Genomic DNA, 24,583 nt, shown 5'->3' with positions numbered 1-24,583 from the left:
CCTCACCCCCACACACCATTACCCATGTGTCTTAGCTAATGTTCCTCACCCCCACACACCATTACCCATGTGTCTTAGCTAATGTTCCTCTCCCCCACACACCATTACCCATGTGTCTTAGCTAATGTTCCTCACCCCCACACACCATTACCCATGTGTCTTAGCTAATGTTCCTCTCCCCCACACACCATTACCCATGTGTCTTAGCTAATGTTCCTCACCCCCACACACCATTACCCATGTGTCTTAGCTAATGTTCCTCTCCCCCAAACACCATTACCCATGTGTCTTAGCTAATGTTCCTCTCCCCCAAACACCATTACCCATGTGTCTTAGCTAATGTTCCTCTCCCCCAAACACCATTACCCATGTGTCTTAGCTAATGTTCCTCACCCCCACACACCATTACCCATGTGTCTTAGCTAATGTTCCTCTCCCCCCACACACCATTACCCATGTGTCTTAGCTAATGTTCCTCACCCCCACACACCATTACCCATGTGTCTTAGCTAATGTCCCTCTCCCCCAAAAACCATTACCCATGTGTCTTAGCTAATGTTCCTCACCCCCACACACCATTACCCATGTGTCTTAGCTAATGTTCCTCTCCCCCACACACCATTACCCATGTGTCTTAGCTAATGTTCCTCACCCCCACACACCATTACCCATGTGTCTTAGCTAATGTTCCTCTCCCGTTCCTCTCCCCCAAACACCATTACCCATGTGTCTTAGCTAATGTTCCTCTCCCCCACACCATTACCCATGTGTCCTAGCTAATGTTCCTCTCCCCCCACACACCATTACCCATGTGTCCTAGCTAATGTTCCTCTCCCCCCACACACCATTACCCATGTGTCTTAGCTAATGTTCCTCTCCCCCACACACCATTACCCATGTGTCTTAGCTAATGTTCCTCTCCCCCACACCATTACCCATGTGCCCTAGTTAATGTTCAGCGCTGAGTCCTTACCCACGTGTCCCAGCTCAGCGTTGAGTCCTTACCCATGTGTCCCAGCTCAGCGTTGAGTCCTTACCCATGTGTTCCAGCTCAGCGTTGAGTCCTTACCCATGTGTCCCAGCTCAGCGTTGAGTCCTTACCCATGTGTCCCAGCTCAGCGTTGAGTCCTTACCCATGTGTTCCAGCTCAGCGTTGAGTCCTTACCCATGTGTCCCAGCTCAGCGTTGAGTCCTTACCCACGTGTCCCAGCGCAGCGTTGAGTCCTTACCCACGTGTCCCAGCTCAGCGTTGAGTCCTTACCCATGTGTTCCAGCTCAGCGTTGAGTCCTTACCCATGTGTTCCAGCTCAGCGTTGAGTCCTTACCCATGTGTTCCAGCTCAGCGTTGAGTCCTTACCCATGTGTTCCAGCTCATCGTTGAGTCCTTACCCACGTGTTCCAGCTCAGCGTTGAGTCCTTACCCATGTGTTCCAGCTCAGCGTTGAGTCCTTACCCACGTGTTCCAGCTCAGCGTTGAGTCCTTACCCATGTGTTCCAGCTCAGCGTTGAGTCCTTACCCACGTGTTCCAGCTCAGCGTTGAGTCCTTACCCACGTGTTCCAGCTCAGCGTTGAGTCCTTACCCACGTGTTCCAGCTCAGCGTTGAGTCCTTACCCATGTGTTCCAGCTCAGCGTTGAGTCCTTACCCATGTGTCCCAGCTCAGCGTTGAGTGCCTGCAGCCAGTAGAGGTCCATGTTATCCAGGTCATACGAGCACATGGCCTCCGCCAGCTCCTTGATGTTAACGTAACCCGTCTCCGTAGAGGTCTGACTCCAGCACTGGATATACCTCTTCTGTAGGGTGAACAACACCTCCTTGGGCTTCTCCGCTACGTTCCTACAGACACACGCAATAAGAGATGGCTAGCGGTGTCTATTACTCCGAGAAATCAGTTCCTGAGCTACAGAGACGAGGTGTGACTACCTGATGGAGGCGGCGTGGGAGGGTTACCTGATGGAGACGAGTGGGATGGTTTCGGGGAAGGCCGGCACCTGCACCCCCTTCTCCCACTCCTGTCTCCAGGTGTCCCCCAGCAGGTAATAGTCTTCAGGGGAGACATGGTGAGAGTCTGGCAGCTTCATGGCACTGATCAGGTCTTTCCTGAACACCTAGAGAGAGAGAGGAGACAGACTTATTACATTGTGTCCCAAATGATAACCTATTCCCTACATAGTCCACTACTTTTGACCGGAGCACTCAGGAAGCTGACGTGTGTGTGTGTGTATAAAGAACACTCAGTGAGGTGTGTGTGTGTGTGTGTGTGTGTAAAGAACACTCAGTGAGGTGTGTGTGTGTGTGTGTGTGTGTGTGTGTGTAAAGAACACTCAGTGAGGTGTGTGTGTGTGTGTGTGTGTGTGTGTGTGTGTGTGTGTAAAGAACACTCAGTGAGGTGTGTGTGTGTGTGTGTGTGTGTGTGTGTGTGTGTAAAGAACACTCAGTGAGGTGTGTGTGTGTGTGTGTGTGTGTGTGTAAAGAACACTCAGTGAGGTGTGTGTGTGTGTGTGTGTGTAAAGAACACTCAGTGAGGTGTGTGTGTGTGTGTGTGTGTGTGTGTGTGTAAAGAACACTCAGTGAGGTGTGTGTGTGTGTGTGTGTGTGTGTGTGTGTGTGTGTGTGGTGTGTGTGTGTGTGTGTGTAAAGAACACTCAGTGAGGTGTGTGTGTGTGTGTGTGTGTAAAGAACACTCAGTGAGGTGTGTGTGTGTGTGTGTGTGTGTGTGTGTAAAGAACACTCAGTGAGGTGTGTGTGTGTGTGTGTGTGTGTGTGTGTGTGTGTGTGTGTAAAGAACACTCAGTGAGGTGTGTGTGTGTGTGTGTGTGTGTGTGTGTGTAAAGAACACTCAGTGAGGTGTGTGTGTGTGTGTGTGTGTGTGTGTGTGTGTGTGTGTGTGTGTGTAAAGAACACTCAGTGAGGTGTGTGTGTGTGTGTGTGTGTGTGTGTAAAGAACACTCAGTGAGGTGTGTGTGTGTGTGTGTGTGTGTGTGTAAAGAACACTCAGTGAGGTGTGTGTGTGTGTGTGTGTAAAGAACACTCAGTGAGGTGTGTGTGTGTGTGTGTGTGTGTGTAAAGAACACTCAGTGAGGTGTGTGTGTGTGTGTGTGTGTGTAAAGAACACTCAGTGAGGTGTGTGTGTGTGTGTGTGTGTGTAAAGAACACTCAGTGAGGTGTGTGTGTGTGTGTGTGTGTGTGTAAAGAACACTCAGTGAGGTGTGTGTGTGTGTGTGTGTGTGTGTGTAAAGAACACTCAGTGAGGTGTGTGTGTGTGTGTGTGTGTGTGTAAAGAACACTCAGTGAGGTGTGTGTGTGTGTGTGTGTGTGTGTGTGTGTGTGTGTGTGTGTGTGTGTGTGTGTGTGTAAAGAACACTCAGTGAGGTGTGTGTGTGTGTGTGTGTGTAAAGAACACTCAGTGAGGTGTGTGTGTGTGTGTGTGTGTGTGTAAAGAACACTCAGTGAGGTGTGTGTGTGCGTGTGTGTGTGTGTAAAGAACACTCAGTGAGGTGTGTGTGTGTGTGTGTGTGTGTGTGTAAAGAACACTCAGTGAGGTGTGTGTGTGTGTGTGTGTGTGTGTGTAAAGAACACTCAGTGAGGTGTGTGTGTGTGTGTGTGTGTGTGTGTGTGTGTGTGTGTGTGTGTGTGTGTGTGTGTGTGTGTGTAAAGAACACTCAGTGAGGTGTGTGTGTGTGTGTGTGTGTGTGTGTAAAGAACACTCAGTGAGGTGTGTGTGTGTGTGTGTGTGTGTGTGTGTGTGTGTGTGTGTGTAAAGAACACTCAGTGAGGTGTGTGTGTGTGTGTGTGTGTGTGTAAAGAACACTCAGTGAGGTGTGTGTGTGTGTGTGTGTGTGTGTAAAGAACACTCAGTGAGGTGTGTGTGTGTGTGTGTGTGTGTGTGTGTGTGTGTGTGTGTGTGTGTAAAGAACACTCAGTGAGGTGTGTGTGTGTGTGTGTGTGTGTGTGTGTGTGTGTGTGTGTAAAGAACACTCAGTGAGGTGTGTGTGTGTGTGTGTGTGTGTGTGTGTGTGTGTGTGTGTGTAAAGAACACTCTGTGAGGTGTGTGTGTGTGTGTGTGTGTGTGTGTGTGTGTAAAGAACACTCAGTGAGGTGTGTGTGTGTGTGTGTGTGTGTGTAAAGAACACTCAGTGAGGTGTGTGTGTGTGTGTGTGTGTGTGTAAAGAACACTCAGTGAGGTGTGTGTGTGTGTGTGTGTGTGTGTGTGTGTGTGTGTAAAGAACACTCAGTGAGGTGTGTGTGTGTGTGTGTGTGTGTGTGTGTGTGTGTAAAGAACACTCAGTGAGGTGTGTGTGTGTGTGTGTGTGTGTGTGTGTGTGTAAAGAACACTCAGTGAGGTGTGTGTGTGTGTGTGTGTGTGTAAAGAACACTCAGTGAGGTGTGTGTGTGTGTGTGTGTGTGTGTGTGTGTGTAAAGAACACTCAGTGAGGTGTGTGTGTGTGTGTGTGTGTGTGTGTGTGTGTGTGTGTGTGTGTGTGTGTGTGTAAAGAACACTCAGTGAGGTGTGTGTGTGTGTGTGTGTGTGTGTGTGTGTGTGTGTGTAAAGAACACTCAGTGAGGTGTGTGTGTGTGTGTGTGTGTGTAAAGAACACTCAGTGAGGTGTGTGTGTGTGTGTGTGTGTGTGTGTGTGTGTGTGTGTGTAAAGAACACTCAGTGAGGTGTGTGTGTGTGTGTGTGTGTGTGTGTGTGTGTGTGTGTGTGTGTGTGTGTGTGTGTGTGTGTGTGTGTGTAAAGAACACTCAGTGAGGTGTGTGTGTGTGTGTGTGTGTGTGTAAAGAACACTCAGTGAGGTGTGTGTGTGTGTGTGTGTGTGTGTGTGTGTGTAAAGAACACTCAGTGAGGTGTGTGTGTGTGTGTGTGTGTGTGTGTGTGTGTGTGTGTGTGTGTAAAGAACACTCAGTGTGGTGTGTGTGTGTGTGTGTGTGTGTGTGTGTGTGTGTGTGTAAAGAACACTCAGTGAGGTGTGTGTGTGTGTGTGTGTGTGTGTGTAAAGAACACTCAGTGAGGTGTGTGTGTGTGTGTGTGTGTGTGTGTGTGTGTGTGTGTGTGTGTGTGTGTGTGTGTGTGTGTGTGTGTGTGTGTGTGTGTAAAGAACACTCAGTGAGGTGTGTGTGTGTGTGTAAAGAACACTCAGTGAGGTGTGTGTGTGTGTGTGTGTGTGTGTGTGTGTGTGGTGTGTGTAAAGAACACTCAGTGAGGTGTGTGTGTGTGTGTGTGTGTGTGTGTGTGTGTAAAGAACACTCAGTGAGGTGTGTGTGTGTGTGTGTGTGTGTGTGTGTGTGTGTAAAGAACACTCAGTGTGGTGTGTGTGTGTGTGTGTGTGTGTGTGTGTGTGTGTGTGTGTGTGTGTGTGTGTGTATGTAAAGAACACTCAGTGAGGTGTGTGTGTGTGTGTGTGTGTGTGTGTGTGTGTAAAGAACACTCAGTGAGGTGTGTGTGTGTGTGTGTGTGTGTGTGTGTAAAGAACACTCAGTGAGGTGTGTGTGTGTGTGTGTGTGTGTGTGTGTAAAGAACACTCAGTGAGGTGTGTGTGTGTGTGTGTGTGTGTGTGTGTGTGTGTGTGTGTGTGTGTGTGTGTGTGTGTAAATAACACTCAGTGAGGTGTGTGTGTGTGTGTGTGTGTGTGTGTGTGTGTGTGTGTGTGTGTGTAAAGAACACTCAGTGAGGTGTGTGTGTGTGTGTGTGTGTGTGTGTGTGTAAAGAACACTCAGTGAGGTGTGTGTGTGTGTGTGTGTGTGTGTAAAGAACACTCAGTGAGGTGTGTGTGTGTGTGTGTGTGTGTAAAGAACACTCAGTGAGGTGTGTGTGTGTGTGTGTGTGTGTGTGTGTGTGTGTGTGTGTGTGTGTGTGTGTAAAGAACACTCAGTGAGGTGTGTGTGTGTGTGTGTGTGTGTAAAGAACACTCAGTGAGGTGTGTGTGTGTGTGTGTGTGTGTGTGTGTAAAGAACACTCAGTGAGGTGTGTGTGTGTGTGTGTGTGTGTGTGTGTGTGTGTGTGTGTGTGTGTGTGTAAAGAACACTCAGTGAGGTGTGTGTGTGTGTGTGTGTGTGTGTGTAAAGAACACTCAGTGAGGTGTGTGTGTGTGTGTGTGTGTGTGTGTAAAGAACACTCAGTGAGGTGTGTGTGTGTGTGTGTGTGTGTGTGTGTGTGTAAAGAACACTCAGTGAGGTGTGTGTGTGTGTGTGTGTAAAGAACACTCAGTGAGGTGTGTGTGTGTGTGTGTGTGTGTGTGTGTGTGTGTGTGTGTGTGTGTGTGTAAAGAACACTCAGTGAGGTGTGTGTGTGTGTGTGTGTGTGTGTGTGTGTGTGTGTAAAGAACACTCAGTGAGGTGTGTGTGTGTGTGTGTGTGTGTGTGTGTGTAAAGAACACTCAGTGAGGTGTGTGTGTGTGTGTGTGTGTGTGTAAAGAACACTCAGTGAGGTCTGTGTGTGTGTGTGTGTGTGTGTGTGTGTGTAAAGAACACTCAGTGAGGTGTGTGTGTGTGTGTGTGTGTGTGTGTGTAAAGAACACTCAGTGAGGTGTGTGTGTGTGTGTGTAAAGAACACTCAGTGAGGTGTGTGTGTGTGTGTGTGTGTGTGTGTGTGTGTAAAGAACACTCAGTGAGGTGTGTGTGTGTGTGTGTGTGTGTGTGTGTAAAGAACACTCAGTGAGGTGTGTGTGTGTGTGTGTGTGTGTGTGTAAAGAACACTCAGTGAGGTGTGTGTGTGTGTGTGTGTGTGTGTGTGTAAAGAACACTCAGTGAGGTGTGTGTGTGTGTGTGTGTGTGTGTGTGTGTGTGTGTGTGTGTGTGTGTAAAGAACACTCAGTGAGGTGTGTGTGTGTGTGTGTGTGTGTGTAAAGAACACTCAGTGAGGTGTGTGTGTGTGTGTGTGTGTAAAGAACACTCAGTGAGGTGTGTGTGTGTGTGTGTGTGTAAAGAACACTCAGTGAGGTGTGTGTGTGTGTGTGTGTGTGTGTGTGTGTGTGTGTGTGTGTGTGTGTGTGTGTGTGTGTGTGTAAAGAACACTCAGTGAGGTGTGTGTGTGTGTGTGTGTGTGTGTAAAGAACACTCAGTGAGGTGTGTGTGTGTGTGTGTGTGTGTGTGTGTGTGTGTGTGTGTGTGTGTGTGTAAAGAACACTCAGTGAGGTGTGTGTGTGTGTGTGTGTGTGTGTGTGTGTGTGTGTGTGTAAAGAACACTCAGTGAGGTGTGTGTGTGTGTGTGTGTGTGTGTGTGTGTAAAGAACACTCAGTGAGGTGTGTGTGTGTGTGTGTGTGTGTGTGTAAAGAACACTCAGTGAGGTGTGTGTGTGTGTGTGTGTGTGTGTGTGTAAAGAACACTCAGTGAGGTGTGTGTGTGTGTGTGTGTGTGTGTGTGTAAAGAACACTCAGTGAGGTGTGTGTGTGTGTGTGTGTGTGTGTAAAGAACACTCAGTGAGGTGTGTGTGTGTGTAAAGAACACTCAGTGAGGTGTGTGTGTGTGTGTGTGTGTGTGTGTGTGTGTGTGTGTGTGTGTGTAAAGAACACTCAGTGAGGTGTGTGTGTGTGTGTGTGTGTGTGTGTGTGTAAAGAACACTCAGTGAGGTGTGTGTGTGTGTGTGTGTGTGTAAAGAACACTCAGTGAGGTGTGTGTGTGTGTGTGTGTGTGTAAAGAACACTCAGTGAGGTGTGTGTGTGTGTGTGTGTGTGTGTGTGTGTAAAGAACACTCAGTGAGGTGTGTGTGTGTGTGTGTGTGTGTGTGTGTGTGTGTGTGTGTGTAAAGAACACTCAGTGAGGTGTGTGTGTGTGTGTGTGTGTGTGTGTGTGTGTGTGTGTGTGTAAAGAACACTCAGTGAGGTGTGTGTGTGTGTGTGTGTGTAAAGAACACTCAGTGAGGTGTGTGTGTGTGTGTGTGTGTGTGTGTGTGTGTGTGTGTGTGTGTGTGTAAAGAACACTCAGTGAGGTGTGTGTGTGTGTGTGTGTGTGTGTGTGTGTGTAAAGAACACTCAGTGAGGTGTGTGTGTGTGTGTGTGTAAAGAACACTCAGTGAGGTGTGTGTGTGTGTGTGTGTGTGTGTGTGTGTGTGTGTGTGTGTGTGTGTGTGTGTAAAGAACACTCAGTGAGGTGTGTGTGTGTGTGTGTGTGTGTGTAAAGAACACTCAGTGAGGTGTGTGTGTGTGTGTGTGTGTGTGTGTGTGTGTGTGTGTGTGTGTGTGTGTAAAGAACACTCAGTGAGGTGTGTGTGTGTGTGTGTGTGTGTGTGTGTGTGTGTGTGTGTGTAAAGAACACTCAGTGAGGTGTGTGTGTGTGTGTGTGTGTGTGTGTGTGTGTGTGTGTGTGTGTGTGTGTGTAAAGAACACTCAGTGAGGTGTGTGTGTGTGTGTGTGTGTGTGTGTAAAGAACACTCAGTGAGGTGTGTGTGTGTGTGTGTGTGTGTAAAGAACACTCAGTGAGGTGTGTGTGTGTGTGTGTGTGTGTGTGTGTAAAGAACACTCAGTGAGGTGTGTGTGTGTGTGTGTGTGTGTGTAAAGAACACTCAGTGAGGTGTGTGTGTGTGTGTGTGTGTGTGTAAATAACACTCAGTGAGGTGTGTGTGTGTGTGTGTGTGTGTGTGTGTGTGTGTGTGTGTGTGTGTGTGTGTGTAAAGAACACTCAGTGAGGTGTGTGTGTGTGTGTGTGTGTGTGTGTGTGTGTAAAGAACACTCAGTGAGGTGTGTGTGTGTGTGTGTGTGTGTAAAGAACACTCAGTGAGGTGTGTGTGTGTGTGTGTGTGTGTAAAGAACACTCAGTGAGGTGTGTGTGTGTGTGTGTGTGTGTGTGTGTGTAAAGAACACTCAGTGAGGTGTGTGTGTGTGTGTGTGTGTGTGTGTGTGTGTGTGTGTAAAGAACACTCAGTGAGGTGTGTGTGTGTGTGTGTGTGTGTGTGTGTGTGTGTGTGTGTAAAGAACACTCAGTGAGGTGTGTGTGTGTGTGTGTGTGTGTAAAGAACACTCAGTGAGGTGTGTGTGTGTGTGTGTGTGTGTGTGTGTGTGTGTGTGTGTAAAGAACACTCAGTGAGGTGTGTGTGTGTGTGTGTGTGTGTGTGTGTGTGTGTAAAGAACACTCAGTGAGGTGTGTGTGTGTGTGTGTGTGTGTGTGTGTGTGTAAAGAACACTCAGTGAGGTGTGTGTGTGTGTGTGTGTGTGTGTGTGTAAAGAACACTCAGTGAGGTGTGTGTGTGTGTGTGTGTGTGTGTGTAAAGAACACTCAGTGAGGTGTGTGTGTGTGTGTGTGTGTGTGTGTGTAAAGAACACTCAGTGAGGTGTGTGTGTGTGTGTGTGTGTGTGTGTGTGTGTGTGTGTGTGTGTGTAAAGAACACTCAGTGAGGTGTGTGTGTGTGTGTGTGTGTGTGTAAAGAACACTCAGTGAGGTGTGTGTGTGTGTGTGTGTGTGTGTGTGTGTGTGTGTAAAGAACACTCAGTGAGGTGTGTGTGTGTGTGTGTGTGTGTGTGTGTGTGTGTGTGTGTGTGTGTGTGTGTGTGTGTAAAGAACACTCAGTGAGGTGTGTGTGTGTGTGTGTGTGTGTGTGTGTGTGTGTAAATAACACTCAGTGAGGTGTGTGTGTGTGTGTGTGTGTGTGTGTGTGTGTGTGTGTGTGTGTGTGTGTGTGTGTGTAAAGAACACTCAGTGAGGTGTGTGTGTGTGTGTGTGTGTGTGTGTGTGTGTGTGTGTGTGTAAAGAACACTCTGTGAGGTGTGTGTGTGTGTGTGTGTGTGTGTGTGTGTAAAGAACACTCAGTGAGGTGTGTGTGTGTGTGTGTGTGTGTGTGTGTAAAGAACACTCAGTGAGGTGTGTGTGTGTGTGTGTGTGTGTGTGTGTGTGTGTGTGTGTGTGTGTGTGTGTGTGTGTGTGTGTGTGTGTGTATGTAAAGAACACTCAGTGAGGTGTGTGTGTGTGTGTGTGTGTGTGTGTGTGTGTAAAGAACACTCAGTGAGGTGTGTGTGTGTGTGTGTGTGTGTGTGTAAAGAACACTCAGTGAGGTGTGTGTGTGTGTGTGTGTGTGTGTAAAGAACACTCAGTGAGGTGTGTGTGTGTGTGTGTGTGTGTGTAAAGAACACTCAGTGAGGTGTGTGTGTGTGTGTGTGTGTGTGTGTAAAGAACACTCAGTGAGGTGTGTGTGTGTGTGTGTGTGTGTGTGTGTGTGTGTAAAGAACACTCAGTGAGGTGTGTGTGTGTGTGTGTGTGTGTGTGTAAAGAACACTCAGTGAGGTGTGTGTGTGTGTGTGTGTGTGTGTGTAAAGAACACTCAGTGAGGTGTGTGTGTGTGTGTGTGTGTGTGTGTAAAGAACACTCAGTGAGGTGTGTGTGTGTGTGTGTGTAAAGAACACTCAGTGAGGTGTGTGTGTGTGTGTGTGTGTGTGTGTGTGTGTGTATATAAAGACCAGTGAGGTGAGCAGGACAGGAACGTCAGTGTACCTCTGCTGGTTTCTTGGGCACGGAGGCAGGGGTTCCAGGTTTACTTCCATACTTGTTAGAGGAGCAGAAGGAGGTGGAAGGACCTGAGGAGTACAAGGTAGAGGGGGGGGTTAGAGAGAGGTAGAGGGGGGGGGGGGGGTAGAGAGAGGTAGAGGGGGGGGTTAGAGAGAGGTAGAGGGGGGGGTTAGAGAGAGGTAGAGGGGGGGGGGGGGGTAGAGAGAGGTAGAGGGGGGGGTTAGAGAGAGGTAGAGGGGGGGGGGGTTAGAGAGAGGTAGAGGGGGGGGTTAGAGAGAGGTAGAGGGGGGGGGGGGGTAGAGAGAGGTAGAGGGGGGGGGGGGGTAGAGAGAGGTAGAGGGGGGGGGGGGGTAGAGAGAGGTAGAGGGGGGGTTAGAGAGAGGTAGAGGGGGGGTTAGAGAGAGGTAGAGGGGGGGTTAGAGAGAGGTAGAGGGGGGGGTTAGAGAGAGGTAGAGGGGGGGGGGGGGGGTAGAGAGAGGTAGAGGGGGGGGGGGGGTAGAGAGAGGTAGAGGGGGGGGGGGGGGTAGAGAGAGGTAGAGGGGGGGGGGGGGTAGAGAGAGGTAGAGGGGGGGTTAGAGAGAGGTAGAGGGGGGGGGGGGGTTAGAGAGAGGTAGAGGGGGGGGGGGTTAGAGAGAGGTAGAGGGGGTGTTAGAGAGAGGTAGAGGGGGGGGTTAGAGAGAGGTAGAGGGGGGGGGGGTAGAGAGAGGTAGAGGGGGGGGGGTAGAGAGAGGTAGAGGGGGGGGGTTAGAGAGAGAAGTGATTCTCCAATGAAGTGGGTGGTCATTCAACGAGACACTAATCATTTCCACTTTGAGAAATCCTGTCCCAAACATCTTAAACTGAGGACGAAGATCTCCTCGGCAACAACTTCAAAATGAATGACGGATTTATTGAGTTATTTTAGATTCATTCGGATTATTTTGACATTATTTTGTATACTGGCTACGGCGTCTCAAGATGGACAAATAGAACTATTGCAGTTTAAAAATCATTTTTCAAGCAAAGGTCTTTTAAGGGAGTATGCGAGTACAGTGGTTCAGTTCATTCCGAACTCGGCGCCAGCCGACAAATTATGCGGAAGGCTTTAGAGAGAGGAAGAGTGGGGTAGAGAGAGGAAGAGGGGGGTAGAGAGGGGAAGAGGGGGGTAGAGAGGGGAAGAGGGGGGTAGAGAGAGGAAGAGGGGGGTAGAGAGAGGAAGAGGGGGGGTAGAGAGAGGAAGAGGGGGGGTAGAAGGCTTTAGAGAGAGGAAGAGGGGGGTAGAGAGAGGAAGAGGGGGGTAGAAGGCTTTAGAGAGAGGAAGAGGGGGGTAGAGAGAGGAAGAGGGGGGTAGAGAGAGGAAGAGGGGGGGTAGAAGGCTTTAGAGAGAGGAAGAGGGGGGGTAGAAGGCTTTAGAGAGAGGAAGAGGGGGGGTAGAAGGCTTTAGAGAGAGGAAGAGGGGGGTAGAGAGAGGAAGAGGGGGGTAGAGAGAGGAAGAGGGGGGTAGAGAGAGGAAGAGGGGGGTAGAGAGAGGAAGAGGGGGGGTAGAGAGAGGAAGAGGGGGGGTAGAGAGAGGAAGAGGGGGGGTAGAGAGAGGAAGAGGGGGGGTAGAGAGAGGAAGAGGGGGGGTAGAGAGAGGAAGAGGGGGGGTAGAGAGAGGAAGAGGGGGGTAGAGAGAGGAAGAGGGGGGTAGAGAGAGGAAGAGGGGGGTAGAGAGAGGAAGAGGGGGGTAGAGAGAGGAAGAGGGGGGTAGAGAGAGGAAGAGGGGGGTAGAGAGGGGAAGAGGGGGGGTAGAGAGAGGAAGAGGGGGGTAGAAGGCTTTAGAGAGAGGAAGAGGGGGGTAGAGAGAGGAAGAGGGGGGTAGAGAGGGGAAGAGGGGGGTAGAGAGAGGAAGAGGGGGGTAGAGAGAGGAAGAGGGGGGTAGAGAGAGGAAGAGGGGGGTAGAAGGCTTTAGAGAGAGGAAGAGGGGGGTAGAAGGCTTTAGAGAGAGGAAGAGGGGGGTAGAAGGCTTTAGAGAGAGGAAGAGGGGGGTAGAGAGAGGAAGAGGGGGGTAGAAGGCTTTAGAGAGAGGAAGAGGGGGGTAGAAGGCTTTAGAGAGAGGAAGAGGGGGGTAGAGAGAGGAAGAGGGGGGTAGAAGGCTTTAGTGAGAGGAAGAGGGGGGTAGAGAGGAAGAGGGGGGTAGAAGGCTTTAGTGAGAGGAAGAGGGGGGTAGAGAGAGGAAGAGGGGGGTAGAAGGCTTTAGAGAGAGGAAGAGGGGGGTAGAGAGAGGAAGAGGAGGGTAGAGAGAGGAAGAGGGGGGTAGAGAGAGGAAGAGGGGGGTAGAGAGAGGAAGAGGGGGGTAGAGAGAGAAAGAGGGGGGTAGAGAGAGGAAGAGGGGGGTAGAGAGAGGAAGAGGGGGGTAGAGAGAGGAAGAGGGGGGTAGAAGGCTTTAGAGAGAGGAAGAGGGGGGTAGAGAGAGGAAGAGGGGGGTAGAGAGAGGAAGAGGGGGGTAGAGAGAGGAAGAGGGGGGTAGAAGGCTTTAGAGAGAGGAAGAGGGGGGTAGAGAGAGGGAGAGGGGGGTAGAGAGAGGAAGAGGGGGGTAGAGAGAGGAAGAGGGGGGTAGAGAGAGGAAGAGGGGGGTAGAAGGCTTTAGAGAGAGGAAGAGGGGGGTAGAGAGAGGAAGAGGGGGGTAGAGAGAGGAAGAGGGGGGTAGAAGGCTTTAGAGAGAGGAAGAGGGGGGTAGAGAGAGGAAGAGGGGGGTAGAAGGCTTTAGAGAGAGGAAGAGGGGGGTAGAGAGAGGAAGAGGGGGGTAGAGAGAGGAAGAGGGGGGTAGAGAGAGGAAGAGGGGGGTAGAAGGCTTTAGAGAGAGGAAGAGGGGGGTAGAGAGAGGAAGAGGGGGGTAGAGAGAGGAAGAGGGGGGTAGAGAGAGGAAGAGGGGGTAGAGAGAGGAAGAGGGGGGTAGGCTTTAGAGAGAGGAAGAGGGGGGTAGAGAGAGGAAGAGGGGGGTAGAAGGCTTTAGAGAGAGGAAGAGGGGGGTAGAGAGAGGAAGAGGGGGGTAGAGAGAGGAAGAGGGGGGTAGAAGGCTTTAGAGAGAGGAAGAGGGGGGTAGAGAGAGGAAGAGGGGGGTAGAGAGAGGAAGAGGGGGGTAGAGAGAGGAAGAGGGGGGTAGAGAGAGGAAGAGGGGGGTAGAGAGAGGAAGAGGGGGGTAGAGAGAGGAAGAGGGGGGTAGAGAGAGGAAGAGGGGGGTAGAGAGAGGAAGAGGGGGGTAGAGAGGGGAAGAGAGGGGTAGAGAGAGGAAGAGGGGGGTAGAGAGAGGAAGAGGGGGGTAGAGAGAGGAAGAGGGGGGTAGAAGGCTTTAGAGAGAGGAAGAGGGGGGTAGAGAGAGGAAGAGGGGGGTAGAAGGCTTTAGAGAGAGGAAGAGGGGGGTAGAGAGAGGAAGAGGGGGGTAGAAGGCTTTAGAGAGAGGAAGAGGGGGGTAGAGAGAGGAAGAGGGGGGTAGAGAGAGGAAGAGGGGGGTAGAGAGAGGAAGAGGGGGGGTAGAAGGCTTTAGAGAGAGGAAGAGGGGGGTAGAGAGAGGAAGAGGGGGGTAGAAGGCTTTAGAGAGAGGAAGAGGGGGGTAGAGAGAGGAAGAGGGGGGTAGAGAGAGAGGAAGAGGGGGGTAGAGAGAGGAAGAGGGGGGTAGAGAGAGGAAGAGGGGGGTAGAGAGAGGAAGAGGGGGGTAGAAGGCTTTAGAGAGAGGAAGAGGGGGGTAGAGAGGGGAAGAGTGGGGGTAGAGAGAGGAAGAGGGGGGTAGAAGGCTTTAGAGAGAGGAAGAGGGGGGTAGAGAGAGGAAGAGGGGGGTAGAGAGAGGAAGAGGGGGGTAGAAGGCTTTAGAGAGAGGAAGAGGGGGGTAGAGAGAGGAAGAGGGGGGTAGAAGGCTTTAGTGAGAGGAAGAGGGGGGTAGAGAGAGGAAGAGGGGGGTAGAGAGAGGAAGAGGGGGGTAGAGAGGGGAAGAGGGGGGTAGAAGGCTTTAGAGAGAGGAAGAGGGGGGTAGAGAGAGGAAGAGAGGGGGGTAGAGAGGGGAAGAGGGGGGTAGAGAGAGGAAGAGGGGGGTAGAGAGAGGAAGAGGGGGGTAGAGAGGGGAAGAGGGGGGTAGAAGGCTTTAGAGAGAGGAAGAGGGGGGTAGAGAGAGGAAGAGGGGGGTAGAGAGAGGAAGAGGGGGGTAGAGAGAGGAAGAGGGGGGTAGAGAGAGGAAGAGGGGGGTAGAGAGAGGAAGAGGGGGGTAGAGAGAGGAAGAGGGGGGTAGAAGGCTTTAGAGAGAGGAAGAGGGGGGTAGAGAGAGGAAGAGGGGGGTAGAGAGAGGAAGAGGGGGGTAGAGAGAGGAAGAGGGGGGTAGAGAGAGGAAGAGGGGGGGTAGAGAGAGGGAGAGGGGGGTAGAGAGAGGAAGAGGGGGGTAGAAGGCTTTAGAGAGAGGAAGAGGGGGGTAGAGAGGGGAAGAGGGGGGTAGAAGGCTTTAGAGAGAGGAAGAGGGGGGTAGAGAGAGGAAGAGGGGGGTAGAGAGAGGAAGAGGGGGGTAGAGAGAGGAAGAGGGGGGGTAGAGCGGATAATGACAGCATGTTATTCTCAATGACTGTCGTTTCATCATGAAAGACAGTTGGAACTCACTCTCGTTGTCAGAGCTGTCACTGCTGCTTGAAGACCTGAGCCGTTTCATCATGACGGATCCTACAGGGAGGAGAGGAGACATCAGAGGTGGAAGACATGACAGAGCTAAGACCTGAGCCCTTTCATCCTGACGGATCCTACAGGGAGGAGAGGAGACATCAGAGGTGGAAGACATGACAGAGCTAAGACCTGAGCCCTTTCATCCTGACGGATCCTACAGGGAGGAGAGGAGACAGAGGTGGAAGACATGACAGAGCTAAGACCTGAGCCCTTTCATCCTGACGGATCCTACAGGAAGGAGAGGAGACATCAGAGGTGGAAGACATGACAGAGCTAAGACCTGAGCCCTTTCATCCTGACGGATCCTACAGGGAGGAGAGGAGACAGAGGTGGAAGACATGACAGAGCTAAGACCTGAGCCCTTTCATCCTGACGGATCCTACAGGGAGGAGAGGAGACAGAGGTGGAAGACATGACAGAGCTAAGACCTGAGCCCTTTCATCCTGACGGATCCTACAGGGAGGAGAGGAGACATCAGAGGTGGAAGACATGACAGAGCTAAGACCTGAGCCCTTTCATCCTGACGGATCCTACAGGAAGGAGAGGAGACATCAGAGGTGGAAGACATGACAGAGCTAAGACCTGAGCCCTTTCATCCTGACGGATCCTACAGGGAGGAGAGGAGACAGAGGTGGAAGACATGACAGAGCTAAGACCTGAGCCCTTTCATCCTGACGGATCCTACAGGGAGGAGAGGAGACAGAGGTGGAAGACATGACAGAGCTAAGACCTGAGCCCTTTCATCCTGACGGATCCTACAGGGAGGAGAGGAGACATCAGAGGTGGAAGACATGACAGAGCTAAGACCTGAGCCCTTTCATCCTGACGGATCCTACAGGAAGGAGAGGAGACATCAGAGGTGGAAGACATGACAGAGCTAAGACCTGAGCCCTTTCATCCTGACGGATCCTACAGGGAGGAGAGGAGACAGAGGTGGAAGACATGACAGAGCTAAGACCTGAGCCCTTTCATCCTGACGGATCCTACAGGGAGGAGAGGAGACAGAGGTGGAAGACATGACAGAGCTAAGACCTGAGCCCTTTCATCCTGACGGATCCTACAGGGAGGAGAGGAGACATCAGAGGTGGAAGACATGACAGAGCTAAGACCTGAGCCCTTTCATCCTGACGGATCCTACAGGGAGGAGAGGAGACAGAGGTGGAAGACATGACAGAGCTAAGACCTGAGCCCTTTCATCCTGACGGATCCTACAGGGAGGAGAGGAGACAGAGGTGGAAGACATGACAGAGCTAAGACCTGAGCCCTTTCATCCTGACGGATCCTACAGGGAGGAGAGGAGACATCAGAGGTGGAAGACATGACAGAGCTAAGACCTGAGCCCTTTCATCCTGACGGATCCTACAGGGAGGAGAGGAGACAGAGGTGGAAGACATGACAGAGCTAAGACCTGAGCCCTTTCATCCTGACGGATCCTACAGGGAGGAGAGGAGACATCAGAGGTGGAAGACATGACAGAGCTAAGACCTGAGCCCTTTCATCCTGACGGATCCTACGGGGAGGAGAGGAGACATCAGAGGTGGAAGACATGACAGAGCTAAGACCTGAGCCCTTTCATCCTGACGGATCCTACAGGGAGGAGAGGAGACATCAGAGGTGGAAGACATGACAGAGCTAAGACCTGAGCCCTTTCATCCTGACGGATCCTACAGGGAGGAGAGGAGACATCAGAGGTGGAAGACATGACAGAGCTAAGACCTGAGCCCTTTCATCCTGACGGATCCTACAGGGAGGAGAGGAGACATCAGAGGTGGAAGACATGACAGAGCTAAGACCTGAGCCCTTTCATCCTGACGGATCCTACAGGGAGGAGAGGAGACATCAGAGGTGGAAGACATGACAGAGCTAAGACCTGAGCCCTTTCATCCTGACGGATCCTACAGGGAGGAGAGGAGACAGAGGTGGAAGACATGACAGAGCTAAGACCTGAGCCCTTTCATCCTGACGGATCCTACAGGGAGGAGAGGAGACAGAGGTGGAAGACATGACAGAGCTAAGACCTGAGCCCTTTCATCCTGACGGATCCTACAGGGAGGAGAGGAGACAGAGGTGGAAGACATGACAGAGCTAAGACCTGAGCCCTTTCATCCTGACGGATCCTACAGGGAGGAGAGGAGACAGAGGTGGAAGACATGACAGAGCTAAGACCTGAGCCCTTTCATCCTGACGGATCCTACAGGGAGGAGAGGAGACATCAGAGGTGGAAGACATGACAGAGCTAAGACCTGAGCCCTTTCATCCTGACGGATCCTACAGGGAGGAGAGGAGACATCAGAGGTGGAAGACATGACAGAGCTAAGACCTGAGCCCTTTCATCCTGACGGATCCTACAGGGAGGAGAGGAGACAGAGGTGGAAGACATGACAGAGCTAAGACCTGAGCCCTTTCATCCTGACGGATCCTACAGGGAGGAGAGGAGACAGAGGTGGAAGACATGACAGAGCTAAGACCTGAGCCCTTTCATCCTGACGGATCCTACAGGGAGGAGAGGAGACATCAGAGGTGGAAGACATGACAGAGCTAAGACCTGAGCCCTTTCATCCTGACGGATCCTACAGGGAAGAGAGGAGACAGAGGTGGAAGACATGACAGAGCTAAGACCTGAGCCCTTTCATCCTGACGGATCCTACAGGGAGGAGAGGAGACAGAGGTGGAAGACATGACAGAGCTAAGACCTGAGCCCTTTCATCCTGACGGATCCTACAGGGAGGAGAGGAGACATCAGAGGTGGAAGACATGACAGAGCTAAGACCTGAGCCCTTTCATCCTGACGGATCCTACAGGGAGGAGAGGAGACATCAGAGGTGGAAGACATGACAGAGCTAAGAGCCAGAATAGCTTGCAGAACGGGGCCTTTGTACTAGCGTCAACTTAGAAACATTTAGCGGGGCATTCAGGGGGTCATTCAGGGGGTCATTCAGGGGGGCATTCAGGGGGGCATTCAGGGGGGCATTACGCCTCGATCAGATCCACAGCGATCTTTTCCATCATGTAACCCAACATAATGGATATGTGCAACAGAAGTTCACCATTCACCTTCTGATTCTATTTCTGTCACGTCTACCCATACAGTTTGATGCATAGGTTGGATTTATTCAACGTAGGCATCACACGGCAACTGCCTCAGCGAGGCAAACACTACAAGACAAACGCAGCGAGGCAAACGCTACAAGTCAAACGCTACAAGACAAACGCTGCAAGTCAAACGCTACAAGACAAACGCTACAAGTCAAACGCTACAAGACAAACGCTACAAGTCAAACGCTACAAGACAAACGCTACAAGTCAAACGCAGCAAGACAAACGCTACAAGTCAAACGCAGCAAGACAAACGCTACAAGTCAAACGCTATAAGTCAAACGCAGCAAGACAAACGCAGCAAGACAAACGCAGCAAGACAAACGCAGCAAGACAAACGCAGCAAGACAAACGCAGCAAGACAAACGCTACAAGTCAAACGCTACAAGTCAAACGCAGCAAGTCAAACGCTACAAGACAAACGCTACAAGACAAACGCTACAAGTCAAACGCAGCAAGACAAACGCAGCAAGACAAACGCAGCGAGACAAACGCAGCGAGGCAAACGCTACAAGACAAACGCTACAAGACAAACGCTACAAGTCAAACGCTACAAGTCAAACGCTACAAGACAAACGCTATAAGTCAAACGCAGCAAGTCAAACGCTACAAGTCAAACGCAGCAAGACAAACGCTACAAGTCAAACGCTACAAGACAAACGCTACAAGACAAACGCTACAAGACAAACGCTACAAGACAAACGCTACAAGACAAACGCTACAAGACAAACGCTACAAGTCAAACGCTACAAGTCAAACGCTACAAGTCAAACGCTACAAGTCAAACGCTACAAGTCAAACGCTACAAGTCAAACGCTACAAGACAAACGCTACAAGACAAACGCTACAAGTCAAACGCTACAAGTCAAACGCAGCAAGACAAACGCTACAAGACAAACGCAGCGAGGCAAACGCTACAAGACAAACGCTACAAGACAAACGCTACAAGACAAACGCTACAAGACAAACGCTACAAGACAAACGCTACAAGACAAACGCTATAAGACAAACGCTATAAGACAAACGCTATAAGACAAACGCAGCATTTCCAAACACCTGAAGGTACCACATTCATCTGTACAAACAATAGTATGCAGGTATAAACAACATGGGATCCGGATTCTGTCTCCTAGAGATGAACATATTTTGGTGCGAAAAGTGCAAATCAATCCCAGAACAACAGCAAAGGACCTTGTGAAGATGCTGGAGGAAACAGGTACAAAAGTATCTATATCCACAGTAAAACGAGTCCTATATCAACATAACCTGAAAGGTCGCTCAGCAAGGAAGAAGCCACTGCTCCAAAACCGCCATAAAAAAAGCCAGACTACGGTTTGCAACTGCACATGGGGACAAAGATCGTACTTTTTGGAGAAATGTCCTGATAAGGGAATTTATATGTTTAAGCCTATGACTAAATAATTCCACCCGGAAACATATTTATTAGATTATGTAACATGCATTATGAATAATTAGACAAACATATTTATTAGATTATGTATTATGAATAATTAAAGTGATTACCTTAAATCCAATAAGGTTTGGTCGAGACCAGTAAGGGAGCGAAATGTGTGTGGAGGACAATTAAACTACGACCTGGTTGGAACTTTAAGAAACTTACGACAGGAAAGTTCCTCTAATTTCGGGAAGATAGAACTGCCAGGTAGTGATAGACTTGATTAAAATAAACTTGATTGATAGACGAGGAATGCAAACTGTGGGGAAAGATACACCCCCCCCCCCCCTACTGTTTGTGTGTCTGTATGTGCGTGTAAGGTGGTGGGCGCAATAAGAGTTATAAAATGTCTTTGCATTCTTGATTTTAGAACATTCTCTGAATAAACTGTACGGACCTTTTGCATAAGCAAAAATAAGTCTAATTATAAACCCAGGGTCTTACAAACCTCGGGGATTGGTCAAAGCTTAAATAATTGTTAGTTATCAGCATTGGGATTGAAAATTCTCGTGACATGTCCTCTGGTCTGATGAAACAAAAATAGAACTGTTTGGTCATAATGACCATCGTTATGTTTGGAGGAAAAGGGGGAGGCTTGCAAGTCGAAGAACACCATCCCAACCGTGAAGCACGGGGGTGGCAGCATCATGTTGTGGGGGTGCTTTGCTGCAGGAGGGACTGGTGCACAGCATAGATGGAATCATGGGGATGGAAAATTAGGTGGATATATTTAAGCGACATCTCAAGACATCAGTCAGGAAGTTAAAGCTTGGTCGCAAATGGGTCTTCCAAATGGACAATGACCCCAAGCATACTTCCAAAGTTGTGGCAAAATGGCTTAAGGACAACAAAGTCACGGTGTTGGAGTGGCCATCACAAAGCCCTGACCTCAATCCTTTGGAACATTTGTGAGCAGAACTGAAAAAGCGTGTGCGAGCAAGGAGGCCTACAAACCTGACTCAGTTACACCAGCTCTGTCAGGCGGAATGGGCCAAAAGTCACCCAACTTATTGTGGGAAGCTTGTGGAACGCTACCCGGAACGTTTGACCCAAATGAAACAATTTAAAGGCAATGCTACCAAATACTAAATTAGGGGAACAGTGAAGAGGCGAATCTGGGATACTGGCTTCTAGGCAGAGTTCCTCTGTCCAGTGTCTGTGTTCTTTTGCCCATCTTAATCTGTTATTTTTATTGGCCAGTCTGAGATATGGCTTTTTCTTTGGAACTCTGCCTAGAAGGCCAGCATCCTGGATTCACCTCTTCACTGTTGATGTTGAGACTGGTGTTTTGCGGGTTCTATTTAATGAAGCTGCCAGTTGAGGACTTGTGAGGCATCTGTTTCTCAAACTAGACACGCTAATGTACTTGTCCTCTTGCTCAGTTGTGCACCGGGGCCTCCACCTCCTCTTTCTATTCTGGTTAGAGCCAGTTTGCACTGTTCTGTGAAGGGAGTAGTACACAGCGTTGTACCAGATCTTTAGTTTCGCATGGAATAGCCTTAATTTCTCAGAACAAGAACAGACTGACGAGTTTCAGAAGAAAGGTCTTTATACTATTTTAAAATGGACAAAAAAAGGGTGTTTTTCCTTTCAAATACAAGGACATTTCTTTTTTTCTTTTTAATTTGACACACGTTTTCCCCCCAATTTCGTGGTATCCAATTGTTAGTAATTGCTATATTGTCTCATCGCTACAACTCCCGTACAGGCTCGGGAGAGACGAAGGTCGAAAGCCTTGCATCCTCCGAAACCCAACCCAACCGCACTGCTTCTTTAACACAGCGCGCCTCCAACCCGGAAGCCAGCCGCACCGATGTCTCGAAGGAAACACCGTGCACCTGGCGACCTTGGTTAGCACGCACTGCGCCCGGACCTCCCGGTCGCGGCCGGCTGGGTCTGGGTTCGCGAGCCTGGGAGCGAACCCAGAGATTCTGGTGGCGCAGCCAACAAGGACATTTCTAAGTGACCCAAAACTTTCGAACGGTCGTGTATGTATATATATATTCTTAATGCATTCCTTACTTAGATTTACGTGTTTTTGGGGGTATATATTACTGCAGTTTCGGAGCTAGACACACAAGCATTTCGCTACACCTGCAATAATATCTACTAAACACGTGTATGTGACCAATAAAAATTGATTTGAAAATTCACTGCTGGAACTGAAGGATCTTACAGATAATTGTATGTGTGGGAGACAGAGATGAGGTAGTTATTCATAAAGCATGTTAAACACTTATTACACACAGAGTCCATGCAAATTATTAAGCAAATGTTTACTCAAACTTATTTAGGTTTGACATATCAAAAAGGGGTTGAATACTTATTGATTTAAGACATTTCAGATTTTCATTAAAATTGTAATAATTTCAACAACAAAAAAACAACATAATTCTACTTGGACATTATGGGGTATTGTGTGTAGGCCAGTGAACCAAAACAAATCTAAAATTGAAATCAATTTTAAATCCAGGCTGTAATACAAAATGTGGAAAAAGTCAAGGTGTGAATACTCCCTAAAGACACTATTTTATGGTGCTAAACTTAATCACATTCAGAGAAGGTTCCAAAGACCGTCCAGTATGTCACTCACCATAAATGTCAAGTCAAAAAAGCATGCTAGAGTTTCTCTGGTGACCTTTAACCTCTTCTCAGCCCTGCCTAGAACGGTGATAACAGAAAGAGGACAGGGTTACAGCTGCATACACTGACTGGACCCGAGAACAGAACCTTAATCTGGACACTACTTCTTATCAGAGGGTCCTGATGAGTCACTGACTTGTTGTCTGGTTGGTAGATTAATAGTCTCTCTGTCTGGTTGGTAGATTCATATTCTCTCTGGCTGGTTGGTAGATTCATATTGTCTCTGGCTGGTTGGTAGATTAATATTCTCTCTGGCTGGTTGGTAGATTAATATTCTCTCTGGCTGGTTGGTAGATTAATATTGTCTCTGGCTGGTTGGTAGATTCATATTCTCTCTGGCTGGTTGGTAGATTCATATTGTCTCTGGCTGGTTGGTATATTCATATTCTCTCTGGCTGGTTGGTAGATTAATATTCTCTCTGGCTGGTTGGTAGATTAATATTCTCTCTGTCTGGCTGGTAGATTCATATTCTCTCTGGCTGGTATATTCATATTCTCTCTGGCTGGTTGGTAGATTAATATTCTCTCTGTCTGGCTGGTAGATTCATATTCTCTCTGGCTGGTAGATTAATATTCTCTCTGGCTGGTTGGTAGATTAATATTCTCTCTGGCTGGTAGATTCATATTCTCTCTGGCTGGTTGGTAGATTCATATTCTCTCTGGCTGGTAGATTCATATTCTCTCTGGCTGGTTGGTAGATTAATATTCTCTCTGGCTGGTTGGTAGATTCATATTCTCTCTGGCTGGTTGGTAGATTAATATTCTCTCTGGCTGGTTGGTAGATTCATATTCTCTCTGGCTGGTAGATTCATATTCTCTCTGGCTAGTAGATTCATATTCTCTCTGGCTGGTTGGTAGATTCATATTCTCTCTGGCTGGTTGGTATATTCATATTCTCTCTGGCTGGTTGGTATATTCATATTCTCTCTGGCTGGTTGGTAGATTAATATTCTCTCTGTCTGGCTGGTAGATTAATATTCTCTCTGGCTGGTTGGTAGATTCATATTCTCTCTGGCTGGTTGGTATATTCATATTCTCTCTGGCTGGTTGGTATATTCATATTCTCTCTGGCTGGTTGGTAGATTAATATTCTCTCTGTCTGGTTGGTAGATTCATATTCTCTCTGGCTGGTTGGTATATTCATATTCTCTCTGGCTGGTTGGTATATTCATATTCTCTCTGGCTGGTTGATATATTCATATTCTCTCTGGCTGGTTGGTATATTCATATTCTCTCTGGCTGGTTGGTAGATTCATATTCTCTCTGGCTGGTAGATTCATATTCTCTCTGGCTGGTAGATTCATATTCTCTCTGGCTGGTAGATTCATATTCTCTCTGGCTGGTTGGTAGATTCATATTCTCTCTGGCTGGTTGGTAGATTAATATTCTCTCTGGCTGGTTGGTAGATTCATATTCTCTCTGGCTGGTTGGTAGATTCATATTCTCTCTGGCTGGTTGGTAGATTCATATTCTCTCTGGCTGGTTGGTAGATTCATATTCTCTCTGGCTGGTTGGTAGATTAATATTCTCTCTGGCTGGTTGGTAGATTAATATTCTCTCTGGCTGGTTGGTAGATTAATATTCTCTCTGGCTGGTAGATTCATATTCTCTCTGGCTGGTTGGTAGATTCATATTCTCTCTGGCTGGTAGATTAATATTCTCTCTGGCTGGTTGGTAGATTCATATTCTCTCTGGCTGGTAGATTCATATTCTCTCTGGCTAGTAGATTCATATTCTCTCTGGCTGGTTGGTAGATTCATATTCTCTCTGGCTGGTTGGTATATTCATATTCTCTCTGGCTGGTTGGTATATTCATATTCTCTCTGGCTGGTTGGTAGATTAATATTCTCTCTGTCTGGCTGGTAGATTAATATTCTCTCTGGCTGGTTGGTAGATTCATATTCTCTCTGGCTGGTTGGTATATTCATATTCTCTCTGGCTGGTTGGTATATTCATATTCTCTCTGGCTGGTTGGTATATTCATATTCTCTCTGTCTGGTTGGTAGATTAATATTCTCTCTGTCTGGTTGGTATATTCATATTCTCTCTGGCTGGTTGGTATATTCATATTCTCTCTGGCTGGTTGGTATATTCATATTCTCTCTGGCTGGTTGATATATTCATATTCTCTCTGGCTGGTTGGTATATTCATATTCTCTCTGGCTGGTTGGTAGATTCATATTCTCTCTGGCTGGTTGGTAGATTCATATTCTCTCTGGCTGGTTGGTAGATTCATATTCTCTCTGGCTGGTAGATTCATATTGTCTATGGCTGGTTGGTAGATTCATATTGTC

General features: G+C 48.9%; 1 protein-coding gene across 3 annotated transcripts in view; it reads right to left on the bottom strand.

The window, feature by feature from the left end:
- The window catches only part of jade3 (jade family PHD finger 3), a 97,785-nt gene that overhangs the window by 67,583 nt on the left and 5,619 nt on the right, over positions 1-24,583 (bottom strand). The window contains exons 2-5 of one of the 3 annotated variants that reach the window (XM_055941223.1): positions 15,035-15,094; positions 10,421-10,503; positions 1,951-2,108; positions 1,646-1,836 (exon numbers count right to left, since the gene is read on the bottom strand). In XM_055941223.1, coding sequence (XP_055797198.1) covers positions 1,646-1,836; positions 1,951-2,108; positions 10,421-10,503; positions 15,035-15,086 — 484 coding nt within the window. In that variant the 5' untranslated portion in view covers positions 15,087-15,094. Of the gene's footprint in view, positions 1-1,005; positions 1,600-1,645; positions 1,837-1,923; positions 2,109-10,420; positions 10,504-15,034; positions 15,095-24,583 lie in introns of those variants that run through there. The other 2 variants (XM_055941225.1, XM_055941226.1) reach the window with 2 other exon arrangements.

Source organism: Salvelinus fontinalis, chromosome 12 (genome assembly GCF_029448725.1).
Source record: "Salvelinus fontinalis isolate EN_2023a chromosome 12, ASM2944872v1, whole genome shotgun sequence".
NCBI classification, from domain to species: domain Eukaryota; kingdom Metazoa; phylum Chordata; class Actinopteri; order Salmoniformes; family Salmonidae; genus Salvelinus; species Salvelinus fontinalis.
This window is presented reverse-complemented; position numbering and strand designations above follow the sequence as displayed.